General features: G+C 55.2%; 1 protein-coding gene across 2 annotated transcripts in view; it reads left to right on the plus strand.

Moving 5' to 3' along the window:
* Positions 1-7,699: 7,699 nt before the first annotated feature.
* The window catches only part of SLIT1 (slit guidance ligand 1), a 58,044-nt gene continuing 50,735 nt past the window's right edge, over positions 7,700-15,008 (plus strand). The window contains exon 1 of one of the 2 annotated variants that reach the window (XM_085582653.1): positions 7,700-7,947. In XM_085582653.1, the coding sequence (XP_085438779.1) occupies positions 7,715-7,947 (233 nt within the window). In that variant the 5' untranslated portion in view covers positions 7,700-7,714. Of the gene's footprint in view, positions 7,948-8,038; positions 8,401-15,008 lie in introns of those variants that run through there. The other variant, XM_031505266.3, reaches the window with a different exon arrangement.

The raw sequence follows: 15,008 nt of genomic DNA on the forward strand, positions 1-15,008 counted from the left end.
ATAAATTTTTCTCTGTAGGGCCATTCTTCTCTTGCCACTCTTGGCTGCTGAGAGAGGATGCTTTCTGCTTGCATTTTCTTTTCCTCCTTCTTAATAATGGTGTCTCAGATTTTATGCAGATTATTTCTCTGTGAAGTTCTTCCACGTTTGAAATGCCCTGGGCTTGCCTGCCATAGCTCAGACACTCATTAACATCCTCGCCATGCAATTGAAAACAAGCAGGAGAAGGAGCGTGTTTGAAAGCGGCGCTGCCTTCCTGCGGGCTGAGCCCCAGGAGAGCCCCCTTCTCCTCCGTGCCTGCAGCTGGGTGTCACAGGAATGGGGAGCCCCATCTCCCTGGGGCTCTGGGAGCAGGAGGCGACGGCCTCTGTGCACTTCAAAGCGGGCATGAGAGTCTAGAGAGACATTTCTCTTCTTGAACATGTTGAACAAAGGAATGCAAAAACTCACAACAGCTATCTTCAATACTGAAAATCCAAATATCGCCCCCCTGGTAAGCTGTGATTCAAAGTAACAGCTTTATCTGGCTTACATAATTTAAAAAAATGAGTAGGTTTTGGCTTCTGAAGCCACAATCCAAGCACTTATGCTTGACTGCGAGTGAAAAGGCAGTAGCCACTGGGACCCAACACTAGGTGAAGGTATATATTTAAAGGGGGATCACTCATCTCTCAGTGTGTTTGCTTTGGCCTGTTGGTATGTATGCACAGCAGTGGTGTTACAAAGCAAATAAGCAGCGCTTACCTTCATTTAATGAAACAGTTTTTATCTCAAATTGCACAGCACAGACTTGCAAATAAGTTCTTCAGGGTGTCACTGCTATCTAAATCAATTTTTGCAAGTTGTCTTGATTTTTTTTTTTAACTGCTCTGCCCTGGTTTGGAGTTGAAATAAGATATTTTCTCTCTTAAATTATCATGTGTGGCTGGGAGCTGTCATGTTGCTGCTGCATCTCACTGCCTAGGGCAACAGTGTAGACAAAAAACATGACTGTTGCTAGCGATAGATATTGGCATCAGCCAGACCAGTTATCAGGCTTTACAATCTCATTGGCTTGGATTAACTAATATTTTTTCACTGAGTGAATAAATTACCATGTTTAGTTCTGTTTGCTCATCTCCCCAGTGAGGGTTTTGTGTTGAAGCTCATAAACTGTTCAGGCACGTAGATGCCAAGATTTCCCACAGTGCTGGGTCCCACACTGACCTTACACTTGTGCTGTGGCCTGGAGTGGGATCTCACCTGGCACCACCTCTCTGGTCCCATCCTGTTACAGCCCAGCTTTGTTCCTGGGGAGTGCCCACACATGAGGAATGTGATCGGGTTGTTTTGGAGCTCCTGTGCAAGGAGCTGCTGTCCCCAGTCATGCATCACAGCACCAGCCTTCAATTTTAGTCTGGAGGGAGACAAGCTTTCCTTTCTCTGCTGAGTCTCAGCTGGAGTGGTCATTTCTGTGGTCCCCTTCCCAGTTCCTCCTCTGCCAAGTGAAACCAGTCGCCCCTGCCTTGCTGCTGGGGAAGATTTACAAATCCACAACCCAGCTCTCCCATGCAGTGCCTTACATGATATTGAGATCGTCTCCTTTTCCACTGGAGAGAATTGTGTCCCACTTGATGCTCTGCTTTTGGCTGAAGCTCCTGTGCCACTGGGAATTGTGATGAATAGAGGTGCCAACCTGCCTTGGCCATCATGGCTGCATGTACCTTGATGTGTGCACAGGTCTATGATATGAGGCTATCTGTCTTGACCTGTGGTTTTAGAGTTTGTTTCTTCCAACCTTTTTGCTTACAAAACTTGAGCCTTGCTTCCCTGTGGAGCAGGATCTCGTCAGCGTCTCGCACAAAAGCCTCTGGCTCCATTGTGCCTCTCCCAGGCCGTTCTGCAGCGGCAGCACAAGAGGGGGCTGGCAGCACACACTGCAGGACGGGACCCCCTGCCCACCCCGCAGCCCCGCGGCCCCGCGCCAGATGTGCTGGGGGCAGCCTTGGAGACGCCTGCTTCTTCCTCCCTGGCTGCATCTGGCAGATGGAGGAAGAGGGAAGCTGGGACTATAAATTAAGTGAACAAAAACATAAAGAGTACTGAGAAGGCTGGGGAAGGATGTCCTCAAAATCAAAAATCAGCTCTGCAGACAGCCTCTAGCATGGTCCTCCAGCTCTAAGGAGAGTCCCTGTCTGCATACAGGGCCAAGCAGAGCTGTCAGAAGGCAAGCTGAACCCTTTCCCTCTCTTTTTCAAGTTATTTTCTGCTACTGGCATCCTCTTGCCATTCTTTAGAGGCAGACCCTGGTAGCCAATCTTTCAGGCTCACGCCTATGGGGCTAGTGCTCCTTCCTGCAGAACCTGCAGCCTGAAAGTTTGTCTGTGGAAATTTGGGTGATGGGAGATGGAAGGAGTTCCCTTGTCCCAGATTGAGCAGAATCTGACTTTCTTTCATTCTCTAGCAGCTTGTGACTCTGTAAGGGCTGGGGAAGGAGGAGCAAGGACGCAAAGACACATGCTCAGAACTTTGGGACTGGCAGGGCACAGAAAGGCCATCTGCAACTGTGGAAGCACAATGAGCCCAGGCGCCCATGGAGCTTATTGATCACACCCCAGCATGGGACTGGCTGCCAGCTAGCCATAAATATGGAACAGAGGCATGCTTGTCTGCACCCAGGGCATCTTCATCAACAAAACCAGGACAGAGCCTCTGCCTCTCGCATCCATCAGGCTGGGGTGCTGAGGCACTCCTTATTTCTCAGGTTAGATGTTTTCCCAGTCCAGGGATGTCAGTGCAATGGGGGTGAAAGGGCTCGGTGGGAACAAGCCCTGTTCCTCTAACAACAGAACACTGTCTCTGCTTACCCCGTGGCCAAGGTCATCAGCTGAATCCTGAAAACCCACCTGCTCTTTCTGGGAGGCAGGGTTTTATGGCATAGGAGCTGCAGTTTATGGCACCGTGGAGAAATATGTTGGATGCGCTTGGCAACAGCAAATGGAAAGTTAGTCTATTAAACAGTAAATTATCCCTCCAATGCATCTTCATTGAGGAGGGTTAATGAGTGGCTGCAGGCAGAGTGAGTGGGAAAGAGTGTGTGTGTATGCACAGCGCGGATGTGGAACAATTGCTACATCTGGGGGCCCTGGAGCCCCTGATCCAACAATAGCATTTCCATGTGCAAGGCGCTTCACAGACACCTCCTCGCGTGTGGTTTATTCAAACCAGCTTGCGCTGCGCCGCGGAGCTCCCAGGCGGTCGGTGTGTCCAGCCGTGCTGGGAACAGCATCTCTTCATCTGCAGCTGGGCTGCTTGGTGCAAATGTTCTCCTTCTGGGCTAGAGCTGATTTTGGGAAGCCAGGCTGCAGGGCTCAGCCCCTCTGCTCAGCCACGCCACAAAGCAGGGATGCAGAGCCTTGTGGACCATCCTCCTGCTGTTCCGCAATTGTTCAAGGCAGTGAGACAGACTGGGTTCCCCCTACCTGAATGGTCCCTGTTGTGTTAGGCTGGGGCCAAATCCACCTGCTTGGGAGTCTTGGCATTTCCTGCACCATCTCAAAGCAGTCAATGGATGCTGTTCCTTTCACTTGGTCCCAATGGTGGAGGTTGCCAAGCAGGGGAGCTGCCCTGCTCCTGCAGTCAGTGGGGCCACCTTCACAGAGCAATGCTGGCCGTGTTTGGAGGGTGATATTGGTGGTGTTCACAGGGCAACACTGGCAGATCTAGCAGGTGATGCTGGCTATGCTCACAGGGCAGTGCTGGAAGTTGGCAAGGTAATGCTGGCCACATTCACAGGGAGGTCTTGTCCCTAGGAGGACAGAGGAAAGAGCACATCCCAGCCCTGCCTGCTGCTGCTGCTAACCAGGCAAGATTTACTATGATCCCAGTGCCCCAGCTGCCCCCACCACTCTATAATAGACCCATCAAGGGCATTGTTGTGCTACAGGAGCCCAATAGGTACCCTAATGGGGCTGACACGCCAGCCTGCTCCCACACAATGCCTCGCTCTCCCAAGCCCAGTGTATCTGCCAGGACAAAGGCAGCCTGGCCTCCCAGCATGAGCCAAGCTGGCCAGGCATGACAGATGTGTCCCAGGACAGCCCGGCAGCCCACCCTGCCTAAAATCTCTGGGGGATGCTTAGAAGCCGAAGGTTAGGGCCACTCTGCTCCCAACACATCTCCAGCTGGGTCTTATGGCCACTGCTCCCCAGACAGGTGCTGCTGGTGGAAGGAAGGGTTCAAAGCACAGCCCCAGTGCGAGGGATGACAGATCCTGCAGCTGGCAATGCTCCTCAGCAGGGAGGTTGGAGCAGGCGCCATGCACACGTGCTTGTGTTGTGTTTGTGTGGCAAGGCTTTGGCTGCAGGGGGACTTCTGTGAGAAGCTGCTAGAAGCTTCCTCCATGTCCGATGGAGCCAGTGCCAGTCACCTTCATGACGGATCGACCAGTGGCTGAGGCTGAGCCCATCAGCGATGGTGGTAGCTCTGGGATAATGTATGTAAGAAAGTGAAAAGTTTCTGCAGAGCACCAGCAGCAGCTGTAGAGAAGAAATAATATGTGAGAGGAACAACTCTGCAGACACGAAGGTCAGTGTGTCTGCACTGACCTTTGAAAGAAGAGGGGGAGGGGGTGTTCCAGGCACCAGAGCAGAGATTCCCCTGCAGCCCATGGTGAAGCCCAGGGTGAGGCAGGATGTACCCCTGCAGCCCATGGAGGTCCACAGTGAAGTAGAGATTCACCTGCAGCCTGTGAAGGACCCCACACTAGAGCCAGTGGATGCCCAAGGGAGGAATGTGAGAAGTCCCTGTCCTGAGTAGGAAGAAACAGCAGAGATGAAGTGTGATGAACTGACCACAGCTCTCATTCCCCATCCTCTCATGTCACTGGTAGGGAGGAGGTAGAGAAAACTGGGAGTGCAGCTGAGCTCAGGAAGATGAGAGGGGTGGGGAAACGTGTTTTTAAGATTAGATTTTATTTCTTATTATCCTAGTCTGATCTGATGAGTAATAAATTCAACCAATTTCCCCAAGTGTGCTCCTGTTGGTAACTGGTTATCTCTCCCTGGTCTTACCTTGGCCTATAAGCTTCTGATTATATTTTCTCTCCCCTGGCCACCTGAGGAGGGGAGGGACAGAGTGGCTTTGGGGGGCACCTGGTGTCCAGCAACAATTAACCCACTAGAACCCTACTGCATGTGTTTTAAACACTTTTGCTCTGCAGCAGTGCCTAATTCCACCCTGAGAGAGGCTGAGCACTGCTGTGGACCGGTGATAGCCACAGCACTTCTTCAAAGCATGGTACAAATGAACCAGGGTGTGCTGCCTCCCCTCCACATGCCCAAATCCAGGGTACAGCACACTGCCTTGAAGCCCCGACATGCTGCTATCATGGGACCCAGTGCCAGCCCAGCCCACGTGAGAGCTAACAGGGGCGACCTGTGACCTGTCCTGGGTGGGAGGAAATGCCAGGACTCTGCCCTGGGGGGCTTGGCTTAAAATTGGCAGCAATTTTTTATTTGAAGCTTTGTAGCTGCTTCGCATCTCTTTGCACGACAGGTCTGGCGCGTACCCTGGAACCCTTCCCCGGATCTTCCCATGGAAACTCCTACAAAAAAAAGCTTCTGCTTCATTTTAACCAAACCCAGAGCCCATCAGACAATCCAGATGGTCTCTCTCTCTATCAAGCAGTTTGGCCCAAATCCCGGTGGCAGACGGCAGGACCAGGCCTCCCCTGATAAAGAAGTTTGGGGTTTATTTTCCTCCCTGCTCCTCATCTATATTCAGAGGAACCCAGGGATTTTCCCAGGCAGCTGTTGCTCTATGAGGCCCACTCCATCAGGGTGCCTGAGTGACTTGGGATCACCCAAATGCACCAGGGGCTGAGGTCTTGGTACACAGCCTGTCCCCCCACATGCTGTCCTGGCTCAGCCAGCCCTTGCTGTGTTGGCAGCCCTGGAAGGGTGTTGCTTTTACAGCTGGAGCAGACACTGAGGGGTCAGCCACGGCTGGCAGCCCAGCTCAGTGGGATGCACCGTGGTGCTGGGACATGGGGCACTGGCTGCGTGGCAGGCAGAGGCAAAAAGCTCACAGAGAACAGCAGGAGATGAGGTACCTACAGGAGAAAATGTGGATGTCAGCCTGAAATGGAGTTTTCAGCTTCCCAGTCCTGTATTCCCACTGGAACTGGGGCAGGTGATGGTGGGCTCCAGGCAAGCCCTGCCAGCTACTCCCTCTGCCAAGACCACAGCCCGTGGAAGTGACTGCGTGTTGCTGCAGCTGGACACAGAGATGGACAGAACTTGCTTTTTCTGCAGATCACAAGTATTTGCCTGCGGCAAGTACTGCAAAAATGGAGGAAACAAGATCCCTGACTCCCTCCTGCCTTCCTGCCAGCACCAGAGGTAAAGGGCAGGTTAGGAAGACCTGGTTCTGCTCTGCAAGCCAAGGGGTGAAGGGGAGTTTGTGAGGGAGGGCTGTCACAAGCATCGCACTGATAGCAGCCTTTGGGGGCCACCAAGCCACTCTGAAACAACCTTCAGCCCTCCAAAATTCAGCCAAGGTCTACAGTTCAGACCCCTTCAGGTTCCACTGCCACCAGGGTCTCCCTGGGAGCCCCAGGACAGGCTGCAGGGACACCTCTGCAGAAGCTATGCCAGCAAGGGGTCGGCTCCCAGAGTCCTGGGAAGCAGCTCATCTTCCTTGCTGTCAGGGCTGCTGGGTAGCAACGAGGAACAAACCCCTTTCATCCATCTCAGGCGCAGCTTCCTCCTGGGACTGGGGCCAGAGGAAGGAGATGTCACAAAAATGCAGACAGATGATGGGAGCCGGCATTCGGGATGGAAAAGAGCTGCTGATCTGGGCCAAGCTGGTGCAACCCTGTGTGTGTGTGAGGTGGCCCTTGCTGGAGCAGGACCCCAGGCAGACACCTCTCTCTTACCCTGATTAAAGAGCTTGTGGAGCTCCATGTGCAGAGGGCATTGATTTAAGAGGCACTCTGGCCCCTGGGACCTGCCACCATCCCTGCAAATATCCACCATTCCCTGTTGCACTGGGGTGTCCATGCTCACACACCACACTCCCACTGTGCTCCTACACTGCAAGAGGCTCCCATGTCCTCTCCTCCTATGGATTTCCTCTCTGAGGAGGACATTTGTAGCAGTTGCTGCCAGAAGCCAGAATTGTGTTAGGCACAGCAAAGTACCTGTTGTTTTTTTAGGACCCAGCACTTGGAGCCATGGGGTTACAAGTGTGTCAGGTGTCATTACTTAAACAGGTGACAAGCCCTCCTGGTTACACCCTCCTGCCTTTGCAGATCTCAGGGGGAAAAATGGAAGGCAATAAAATGAATGCAATGTTTGCGTTTCCGAGATGTCAGCTGTTTAGGGCCAAACTTTCAAGATTTCTTGGCTTCACTTCCTTTTGCATTGAAATAGGTGTATTTTGCCTTGTTCTTCCCTGTAGGTTAGCCGAAAAGACATTTTGGTTACTTTATTTTTAAAGATGTTCCTCTGGAACGGAAAAGAACACAGCTAATGCCACAGCCAGGACTTCAAGATTTGCTGTTTGTGCGTGGGGAAAATAGCAAAGCAGAGTCCCTCCTGCAGGCTGGAGTGCTGAGCCGCGGGATTCCCACTCACGGGCCGGGCACCATCCCGGCTGACGAGCGCCAGCCTGTCCCGTGGTCCCCGTGCGCTGCCAGGCCCTGGTGCCTCACCTGGGCTCTGCGGATGGCGGGATGGGTTTTCAGGGAGCCGGGTGCGGCCGCCCGCCTCGCAGGCTGTTTCTCCCCGGAGCGCCGCTGCCCGCAGCCTCTCCCGGAGAACTCGGGCGCTCCGCGAACGCAGCCCGCTGCCCCAGGTGGGGGGAGCGATCCGAAGCCCACCTTCCTGCACGGAGGAGCGGTGCAGAGCCCCGACGGCTCCGGCGGCCGGAGTGCCGTGCCCGGCGCGGCCAGGACCGCCGCCGCGGGTACCGGGGGCGCGGGGAGGGGCGCGGGCGGCGGCGGGGGGGCCCGTCGGGGCGGGCAGGGCGGGGAGGAGGAGCCAGCGCGGGGGCTGAGCCTGGGCTGCGGGATGGGGCGGCAGTGAGGGTGGGCGGGTGTGCGCCGACGGGGCTCTCGCCCCGCAGCCGAGCCGCGCCGCGTCGAGCCGAGCCCCGCTCCGCTCCTCTCCCCGGTGATGCGCAGCGGCCGCACCGCCTGACCCCGCTGCCCGCTGCCATGGCGGCCCCGACCCCCGGCGGGCCGGCGGGGGTCCCGGCGGGGCTGCGGGCCGCCGCCTGGCTGCTGGCGTGCGCCGCGCTGTGCCGCGGCCGCGCCGCCGCCTGCCCGCCGCTGTGCGCCTGCAGCGGCACCACGGTGGACTGCCACGGCTCGGCCCTGCGCGCCGTGCCCCGCAGCATCCCCCGCGGCACCGAGCGCCTGTGAGTACCGCCGCGCTTTGTCCGCCGCCGCTGGGCGTGCGGCGGCCGGCGGGCGGGAGCCCGGCGGGGCGCCGGGGCCGCGGGCTTGTCCGAGGGCGGGTGTCCCAAAGCGCGTGGGGAGCGGGTGTCCCGCGGGGGCAGAGCCCCGCGGGGGTGCGGGACGCGCTCGGGAGCGTGTCAGAGCGTGTGCGGGAGCCCGTCCGGGGATGGTGTGCAAGGGGCTGTCCGCGGCGGGGTGTGCAGCAGCCTGTCCGGGGGGTGTGCAAGTGCCCACCGTGTCTGCTAAGGGCAGAACGTGTGCAAATGCCCGTGGGGCCACGGCCGGCCGCCCAAAAGGTGCGTGTGCAAGAACCTGGTGGGGTGGGTGATGTGCGGTGTCCCGCTACGCACGGGGGTTGTGTGTCTGTAAATTCCCGTCCAGAGGATACATGTGCGAGGGCCTCTTAGGTGAGTTTATGTGCATCGTGCCCTTCCTGAGGGAGGTGTCGAGGTGGAGAGCAGGGTGTGTGTGAGAGCCTGCTGGGGCACGGTGTGTGTGTAACCCTTTCTCTGTGTGAGGGTCGTGCAAGGGGTCCGGCATGTGCAAGAACCCGCGTGTGCCGGTCTTTGTGGAAGTATGTGCAGCGGGGTTGGGATTAGAGCAGTGCCCGAGGGAGTGGGTTGTTCTGGGGGACATTTGGGCTGGGGCAGCCCAGAATGGACTGCGTGTCCACGAGCCCCATGGCACCACCCAGCAGGTGTGTGGCCACCCCTCCAGTGACTTGTCACGGGGTAGCTACAGGGGTTCTCTGAGGGCTTCTGTCACCCCAAGCCCCTACCTGTGCTGGGCACCCTTTTGTCCCCAGGAAGCTCTCCCGGGAGAGCTCCACATCGTGTTAGGATCAGGTCCCATTGCCTCAGCTCCTCTTGAGGGTCCCCCACGGTGTGACCAACCTTCAGCTGTGCAGATCACCCATCGTGAGCCAGACAGCTCATCCATCCTCTCCGGTCCCCTGTGGCTGCACCTCACTGCTCATCAGATCCCTTGCCACGTTCTCAGGGGTGCTGGGAGGCTCTCTTAGCCGGTCTCCCATGAGGAAGGCTTGGCTCTCACAGTCAAGGTCCAGCTGGCTGTGTGGGTCCCGTGTTGCCTGCTGAGCTCCCCTAGCAGGAGGGGGCCCTCTGCTGCTGTGCCTGGCTGGGCAGGTCTGCCTGCCTGGGGTTCTGTGGCCAAGCAGGGAGAGCAGCATGAGCTGAACGTGTCCAACCTGCTGCTGGCAGCAGGTTTCTGGCACACACTTCCAGTCTCAGCAGGAGAGCAGGGCTGTCCCCAGCCTATCTCCTCTACTCAGTAGCAGCAGTTGCCCTATCACAGTAGCTGCAATAGAGCACAGTGGCATAGTAGCTGCCTTGTCTAGCCCTCGGGGCCAGGCTACTCCCACATCCCCTTTGCAGTGCAGGGAAATGTTGAGCTGCTGCCTCCTTGGGCAGCAGAGCTGCAGGAGATGTTCTAGGACAGCCACACGGTGCTCCTGTCCCTGTGCCGTGCTGTTTGCAGCTCCTGGAGTTTGACTGTGCCCTTTGCCTGCAGATGGGCAAAGACCCTGCAGGCGAGGACTGCAGAGAGCCTGGCAGCTGCCAGGGCTGCACCCAGCATGCAGCATCAAGAGCTCTGCAGGAGACCACTTTAGAGGAGTTTTCTTTTCTCCCACCATAATTATCCTCATACAAATGATTATTACCCAGCACGGCAGCCAGGCTGCTGTGAGTTGCCATCCCATAGACCAAATTTATGGAGGTCTGAGACAGGATCCCCCTTTCTGCTGTGCCCAGGCCAGAGGGAAAGTTTATGCATAGCCTGCAGTAGCCCTTTCTGCCTCTTGGTGAGGTTAATGGGGTCCGTGGCATCAGCTCTGGGTGCAGGGTCCTGCGGAAGGGTTGGCATCGAGTCCCCCACCTCTGCCCGCTGGGCAGGTGCTCAGCACTGCTCAAATGAAGCAGTGCTGGAGTGAGCTAATGGAGGATGCCCTTGCTGGGTGTCTCTCTCCTGCTGTGGCAGGACATCTCTCCCACTCTGGAGGTGGGTCCTGCTTGCTGTCTCCTGTTCTGCCTCCACTGACCTGGTCCTCCATGCCTGTTGCCAGCCAGCAGCATTGGGTTTTCTGGGTTTTAATGCAGCTGGAGATGCTGGATCTTCTGTCTGGACTGAGCTAGACATGCTTGCTCTCTCGTGGGTGTTGTCTGCTGGATAACTACTTCCTGCTGTTTTGCACACGCATGCAGGTGCTGGAGGGCGTCTGTGCAGAGCAGGTCTATCTCCTAGCAGTGAAATCCTGCTGTAACAGCTCGTAAGTGAGTTTCAATTCCCTGTAAGCAGGCTGCAACCTTGCAGTCTCCAACTTCTCAGTGTTCAATGCAGCAAGGTCAGCAGGCAGCCACAGGGGAGTCTGCAGCAGGGGCTGTGCTCAGGACTTGCTCTCTCCAGGTGTCAGCTCTCTGTGGGAAGTCATCAACTTCTTACCAGTGCCCTCCACTGCATGCCTCTTTTCCCAAGCCCTGAGATGCACAGCATGAGCAATGCCAACCTCACCGTGCATCCCACAGTGGCAGTGAGCAGTGATGTCCCTGCTGCTGAATTCCTTGCCTGTTGCATGCCAGTGTGGTGTTTAGAGTCTCCAGGCTTCCTCCAGCCTCCCACCTGGCTGAGCCCCATGTGGCATGGGTCAAGCCCCTGGACAGGGCAGTACTGCTGCTGCAGCCAGGCTGCTGGCACTGTCACTGTGAGGACTCGGTCAGCAGCATGCTGTGACAAGGTCTGTGCTCCATTGCTTTTGCAACACACCCTTATCCTTTGAAGACTAGGGCATTACTTACCTTGCAGAGTCACTGCAACTTTGGAGAATCATGGGCTGGGGAAAAATTGTCTTGTCTTCTGTTTCAGTTTGCCCTGTGATATCTTCCTGGTGGGTGCTATGCTGTTGGTAGAGAGTAAGGGCTGCAGAAGTGTCTAGGATGGACCAGGAGTGATGGTTGCATGGCGGGACAAAGGACCCCTCTTCCCTTGTACCAGGGCAGAGGACATTGCTCCCTAAGGGCCTTTTAGTCTGCAACCCAACATAAATGGGGGTTATGTACCTGTCCTCTGACTGGATTGGGGCTGAGCAAGGTGGGAAGCAGCAAAGTCTCTGGGCACTTTTCACAGATGCCTGTGCTCCTGCCTACACTTCTGGCAAGCACAAGAGAGGCCTGAAGGCTTTGTAGGCAGGATGAGGGGTGATAATCCTCCAGCACTACAGTGTTATCTGCTTCCAGGAGTCCCTCAGGCTTCAGCCACCAGAGAGGAGTTGTGAGAGAAGGTCACGATTTCCTTCCCCATTTGCTTTCTTTTCTTTCTTCTTTTCCTTGGAAGTGTCTCTGAAGAGCAGGCTGCCTTGTTGAGGAGGTGGATAGGTCTCCCCACGCCAGCAGGATCGGTGCAAATTTGCCACTGTCAAATGGCAGCTTCCAGCCCAGCTCTTTGCTTGTAGGGATGAATTCACTGTGATGGTGTGTCGCTCTTTCCTGCTATTGAATTTTTTGGCTGACAGCTGAAAATTGCCCCACTTGCCCCTTTTGACTCCTCTCCGAAGAGCTGAACTTCCCCATCTCACTATGGGCTGTGCTGTGTCCCTCCCACCATGTGGAAGGCAGCAGAGCTGGGTTTGGGGGTCCCCATCACTGCACCCCCTTGGCTCTGGCTTTTCCTTTCCAGGGTCCCTGCCTCAGCGTTTAATGGGGCTTCTGTTTGCCTTGTTCCCAAACTTTGGGTATTTACCTGTGCTGAAATGGGCCCCACACAGTCTGTAGCCAGCCTGCCATCCCTCTGTCTGCATTGCTGGAGGGAAGGGGTGCTCAGCTACAGCCTTTGGGTGTGGGAGCACCATGCCAGGGAGGCTGCACCTGAAGCACTCCTGCCTACTGCCCAACCATCCCCTGCCAAAATTCCAGCAGCAAGCTCTTGTTCAGAGCATGTTTAATCCATTCACCTGCATCTACCTCTCACCAGTTAATCAAAATGCCTTGCAGCAGCCAGGCTGGTGTATCACAGCAGCACTCCTGCATTCCACTCCAGTTGTTGGGCTGCTTCTCCTTTCAGGAGCTTCAGGTAAAGCTTGTTCTTAGGAAGCACCTTGAGGAAGTCAACCTCTCCCTTCCCTGAAGTGCCCAGGCAATTTCTCAGTGAGCAGTCTGGTTGCAGAGGGTCTGTGCAGGCTCTGCAGAGCTCTGGAGCAGATGCAGGACCTTTGTCCAGCCAGGGCAGTGCTTGGCTGGCCCTGCAGCCCTCAGCTCTCGGGAGCGATAGTGCTGGGCACTGAGAGCATGCAGGCTGCCTTGGGAAGGTAGCCCACCCAGCTTACTGCAGTGGCTTCCTTGGGAGCCTTCCTGGACAGAGGAAATTTGCAATTCTATTCCAATTTCTCCCTTCAGCTACGTCCAAGGCAGATGCTGTCTATATATTGCCATGGTAACGCTGCGTTCTCACTCTCTATGGAATTGCATGCTGGAAAAATATTAGTTTAAAAAACTATGTCGTGTTTGTATTGACTGAAGTGGAGGCTGATAGTGGAGGATCTATTGTCCCCTGGTTGGGAAAAGTCACCAGTAACAGGCAATAAAGCCAGGCAGATTGGCCTCTGGTGACCACTTCTCACCCCACACAGCAATTGCTTCCCTATAAACCCTTCCCTGGCTCTGTTTTATTGCATCCTTTAAAACAGTTATTTTTGCCTTAAATGTGCTGCCACTTTGGTCCTCCAGAGTGATGCATTGTGGTAACAGCAATTTCTCGCTGCTGAGGCAGGAGCAAGGAAGGGAAATTGTTTCCAGCTTTAATTGTGGGTCTCTCACGTGCACCTTCAAATGCTGTGGCTGCTGTGCCCAGGGTCCCAGGGTGGGCTGGGCATGGTGGACACGCTGCCAGTGCAGGGCAGCACACACAGAAACAGTCCAGTTACAGAAACAGACCCCTAACAGGACGTGCATTTGCTGTGAGTTTCATTCTCCCCTATTTCATTGTTTCCTATCAAAACTCTGGCTGGCAGAGAGTGAGGCAGCTATAAAAGGCAAAGCACGCATGAGGGACCCCCACGGGCAGCAGAACCTGCAGCCTGGGGGAACAGAAGGGATTTGGGGTACCACCAGGATGGTGTGGACAGGGAAAGGGTCTCCTGTCCAGGGAAAGGTGTACAAGCCCATGGCCCCCCAATGGAGAGGGGCTTTTCCTGTATCCTTGCTCTGATTTGCTCTCTGGCAGACTGGTGGAGAACAGTACTGGAGCAGGATGTGCCTGTGGGCAACCAAGGGAGCCTGTCTTTGCCTTGCTTTGGCATCCTTCATGGTTCCCTGCCCACTCCAGAGGTACTTGGTGCTGCAGATGCATCCTCTTGGTCTTTATTGCTACTGAAATAACCTTTTATAAAACCTGAGAGGCAAGGAGATGTTTCTGTGCGTGTTTTGCTGAAAAGCAGTAAAAACCACAGTTGTGCATTAGCAAATGGCCTCATCCCAGGGGATGTTGAACCCAGATCACTGCTCCCTGGCAGGCTTCCAGTGCCAGTAGCTCCAAAGCCAGCTCCAGCAGCTGGCCCCTGTCCCCACTCGAGGGACAGCCAGGGATGGCAGTGGTAGGAGTGGGGAGAGGAGCAGAGGTTTTCCTGCACCAGGATGTCAATTAGCAATGTGAGGATAGTAAGGATAGCCGGGTCCTTGGGGCACTGCTGGAAGTGAGAAGGAAATGAAGTGGGATGAGGGGACTTCTCCATGGTGTTGGTGTGGGGTTGGCCCTGCTGCATTCAGGCTCTGAGGCTGTGCTGACTGCCTGCTTCCCCAGCATGCATTTTGGATGCACTTGCTGCTCAAAATAGCAGAGGCAAGTGTCCTATGGGGGAGAGAGGCTGCTAGAGGAGGAAGATCAGAAAAAGGAAAGATTAATTTTTAAAGCGATGCAGCCAAGGAGCAGCCTTGGGCACCAAGAGTGAGAGAGATGCAAGCTTCTGGCCCTGGATATTTTTTGGTTGGAGGAAACCCTTCATCCCAAATGGGATGCTCCAGGAGACCCATCTGGTCTGGGATTGAGCAGGCATCTATAACTGAGCAGTTCAGGTGTGCTTGTCCTCTCATCCCTGCTGTGAGCAGCTCCAGGAGGGATAAGCCAAAGAGGTTTTGCTGGGGGAGATGCGAAGTGGAACTCAATCCATTGAGTGGCAGGATGAAGCCTGAGGGCTGGGCAACCTCTCCTGCCCTGGGAAGCAGAGGGGCTACAGAGCAGCCCCTCACCAGGCTACTCAGCACAGCGTAAAAAGCCAAATTTCGTGGGTATCCCAGAAAATCTGTTCTCTTGGCTGAGTGTCACTTTCCACGTTTGTGATACAGAATTGCCCTGCTGCATTTTCTCTCTCCCGCTGGGGTTCAGGGAGGTTATTTATTAATTTTTAACCTGAAGGTGGTACACCACAATGCTGCATGAGTGTAAAGCATTCCCTGACTGCAACCAGCTAATGGCTGTGGCATGAAAACCCCAGAGAGAAGTTAGGAGAACAGAAAGCCTTCTGGATCCTCACTGTTACTTGCATGATCGATGCTGTTTGTAA

Source organism: Lonchura striata, chromosome 6 (genome assembly GCF_050655825.1).
Source record: "Lonchura striata isolate lonStrDom1 chromosome 6, ASM5065582v1, whole genome shotgun sequence".
Classification (NCBI taxonomy): domain Eukaryota; kingdom Metazoa; phylum Chordata; class Aves; order Passeriformes; family Estrildidae; genus Lonchura; species Lonchura striata.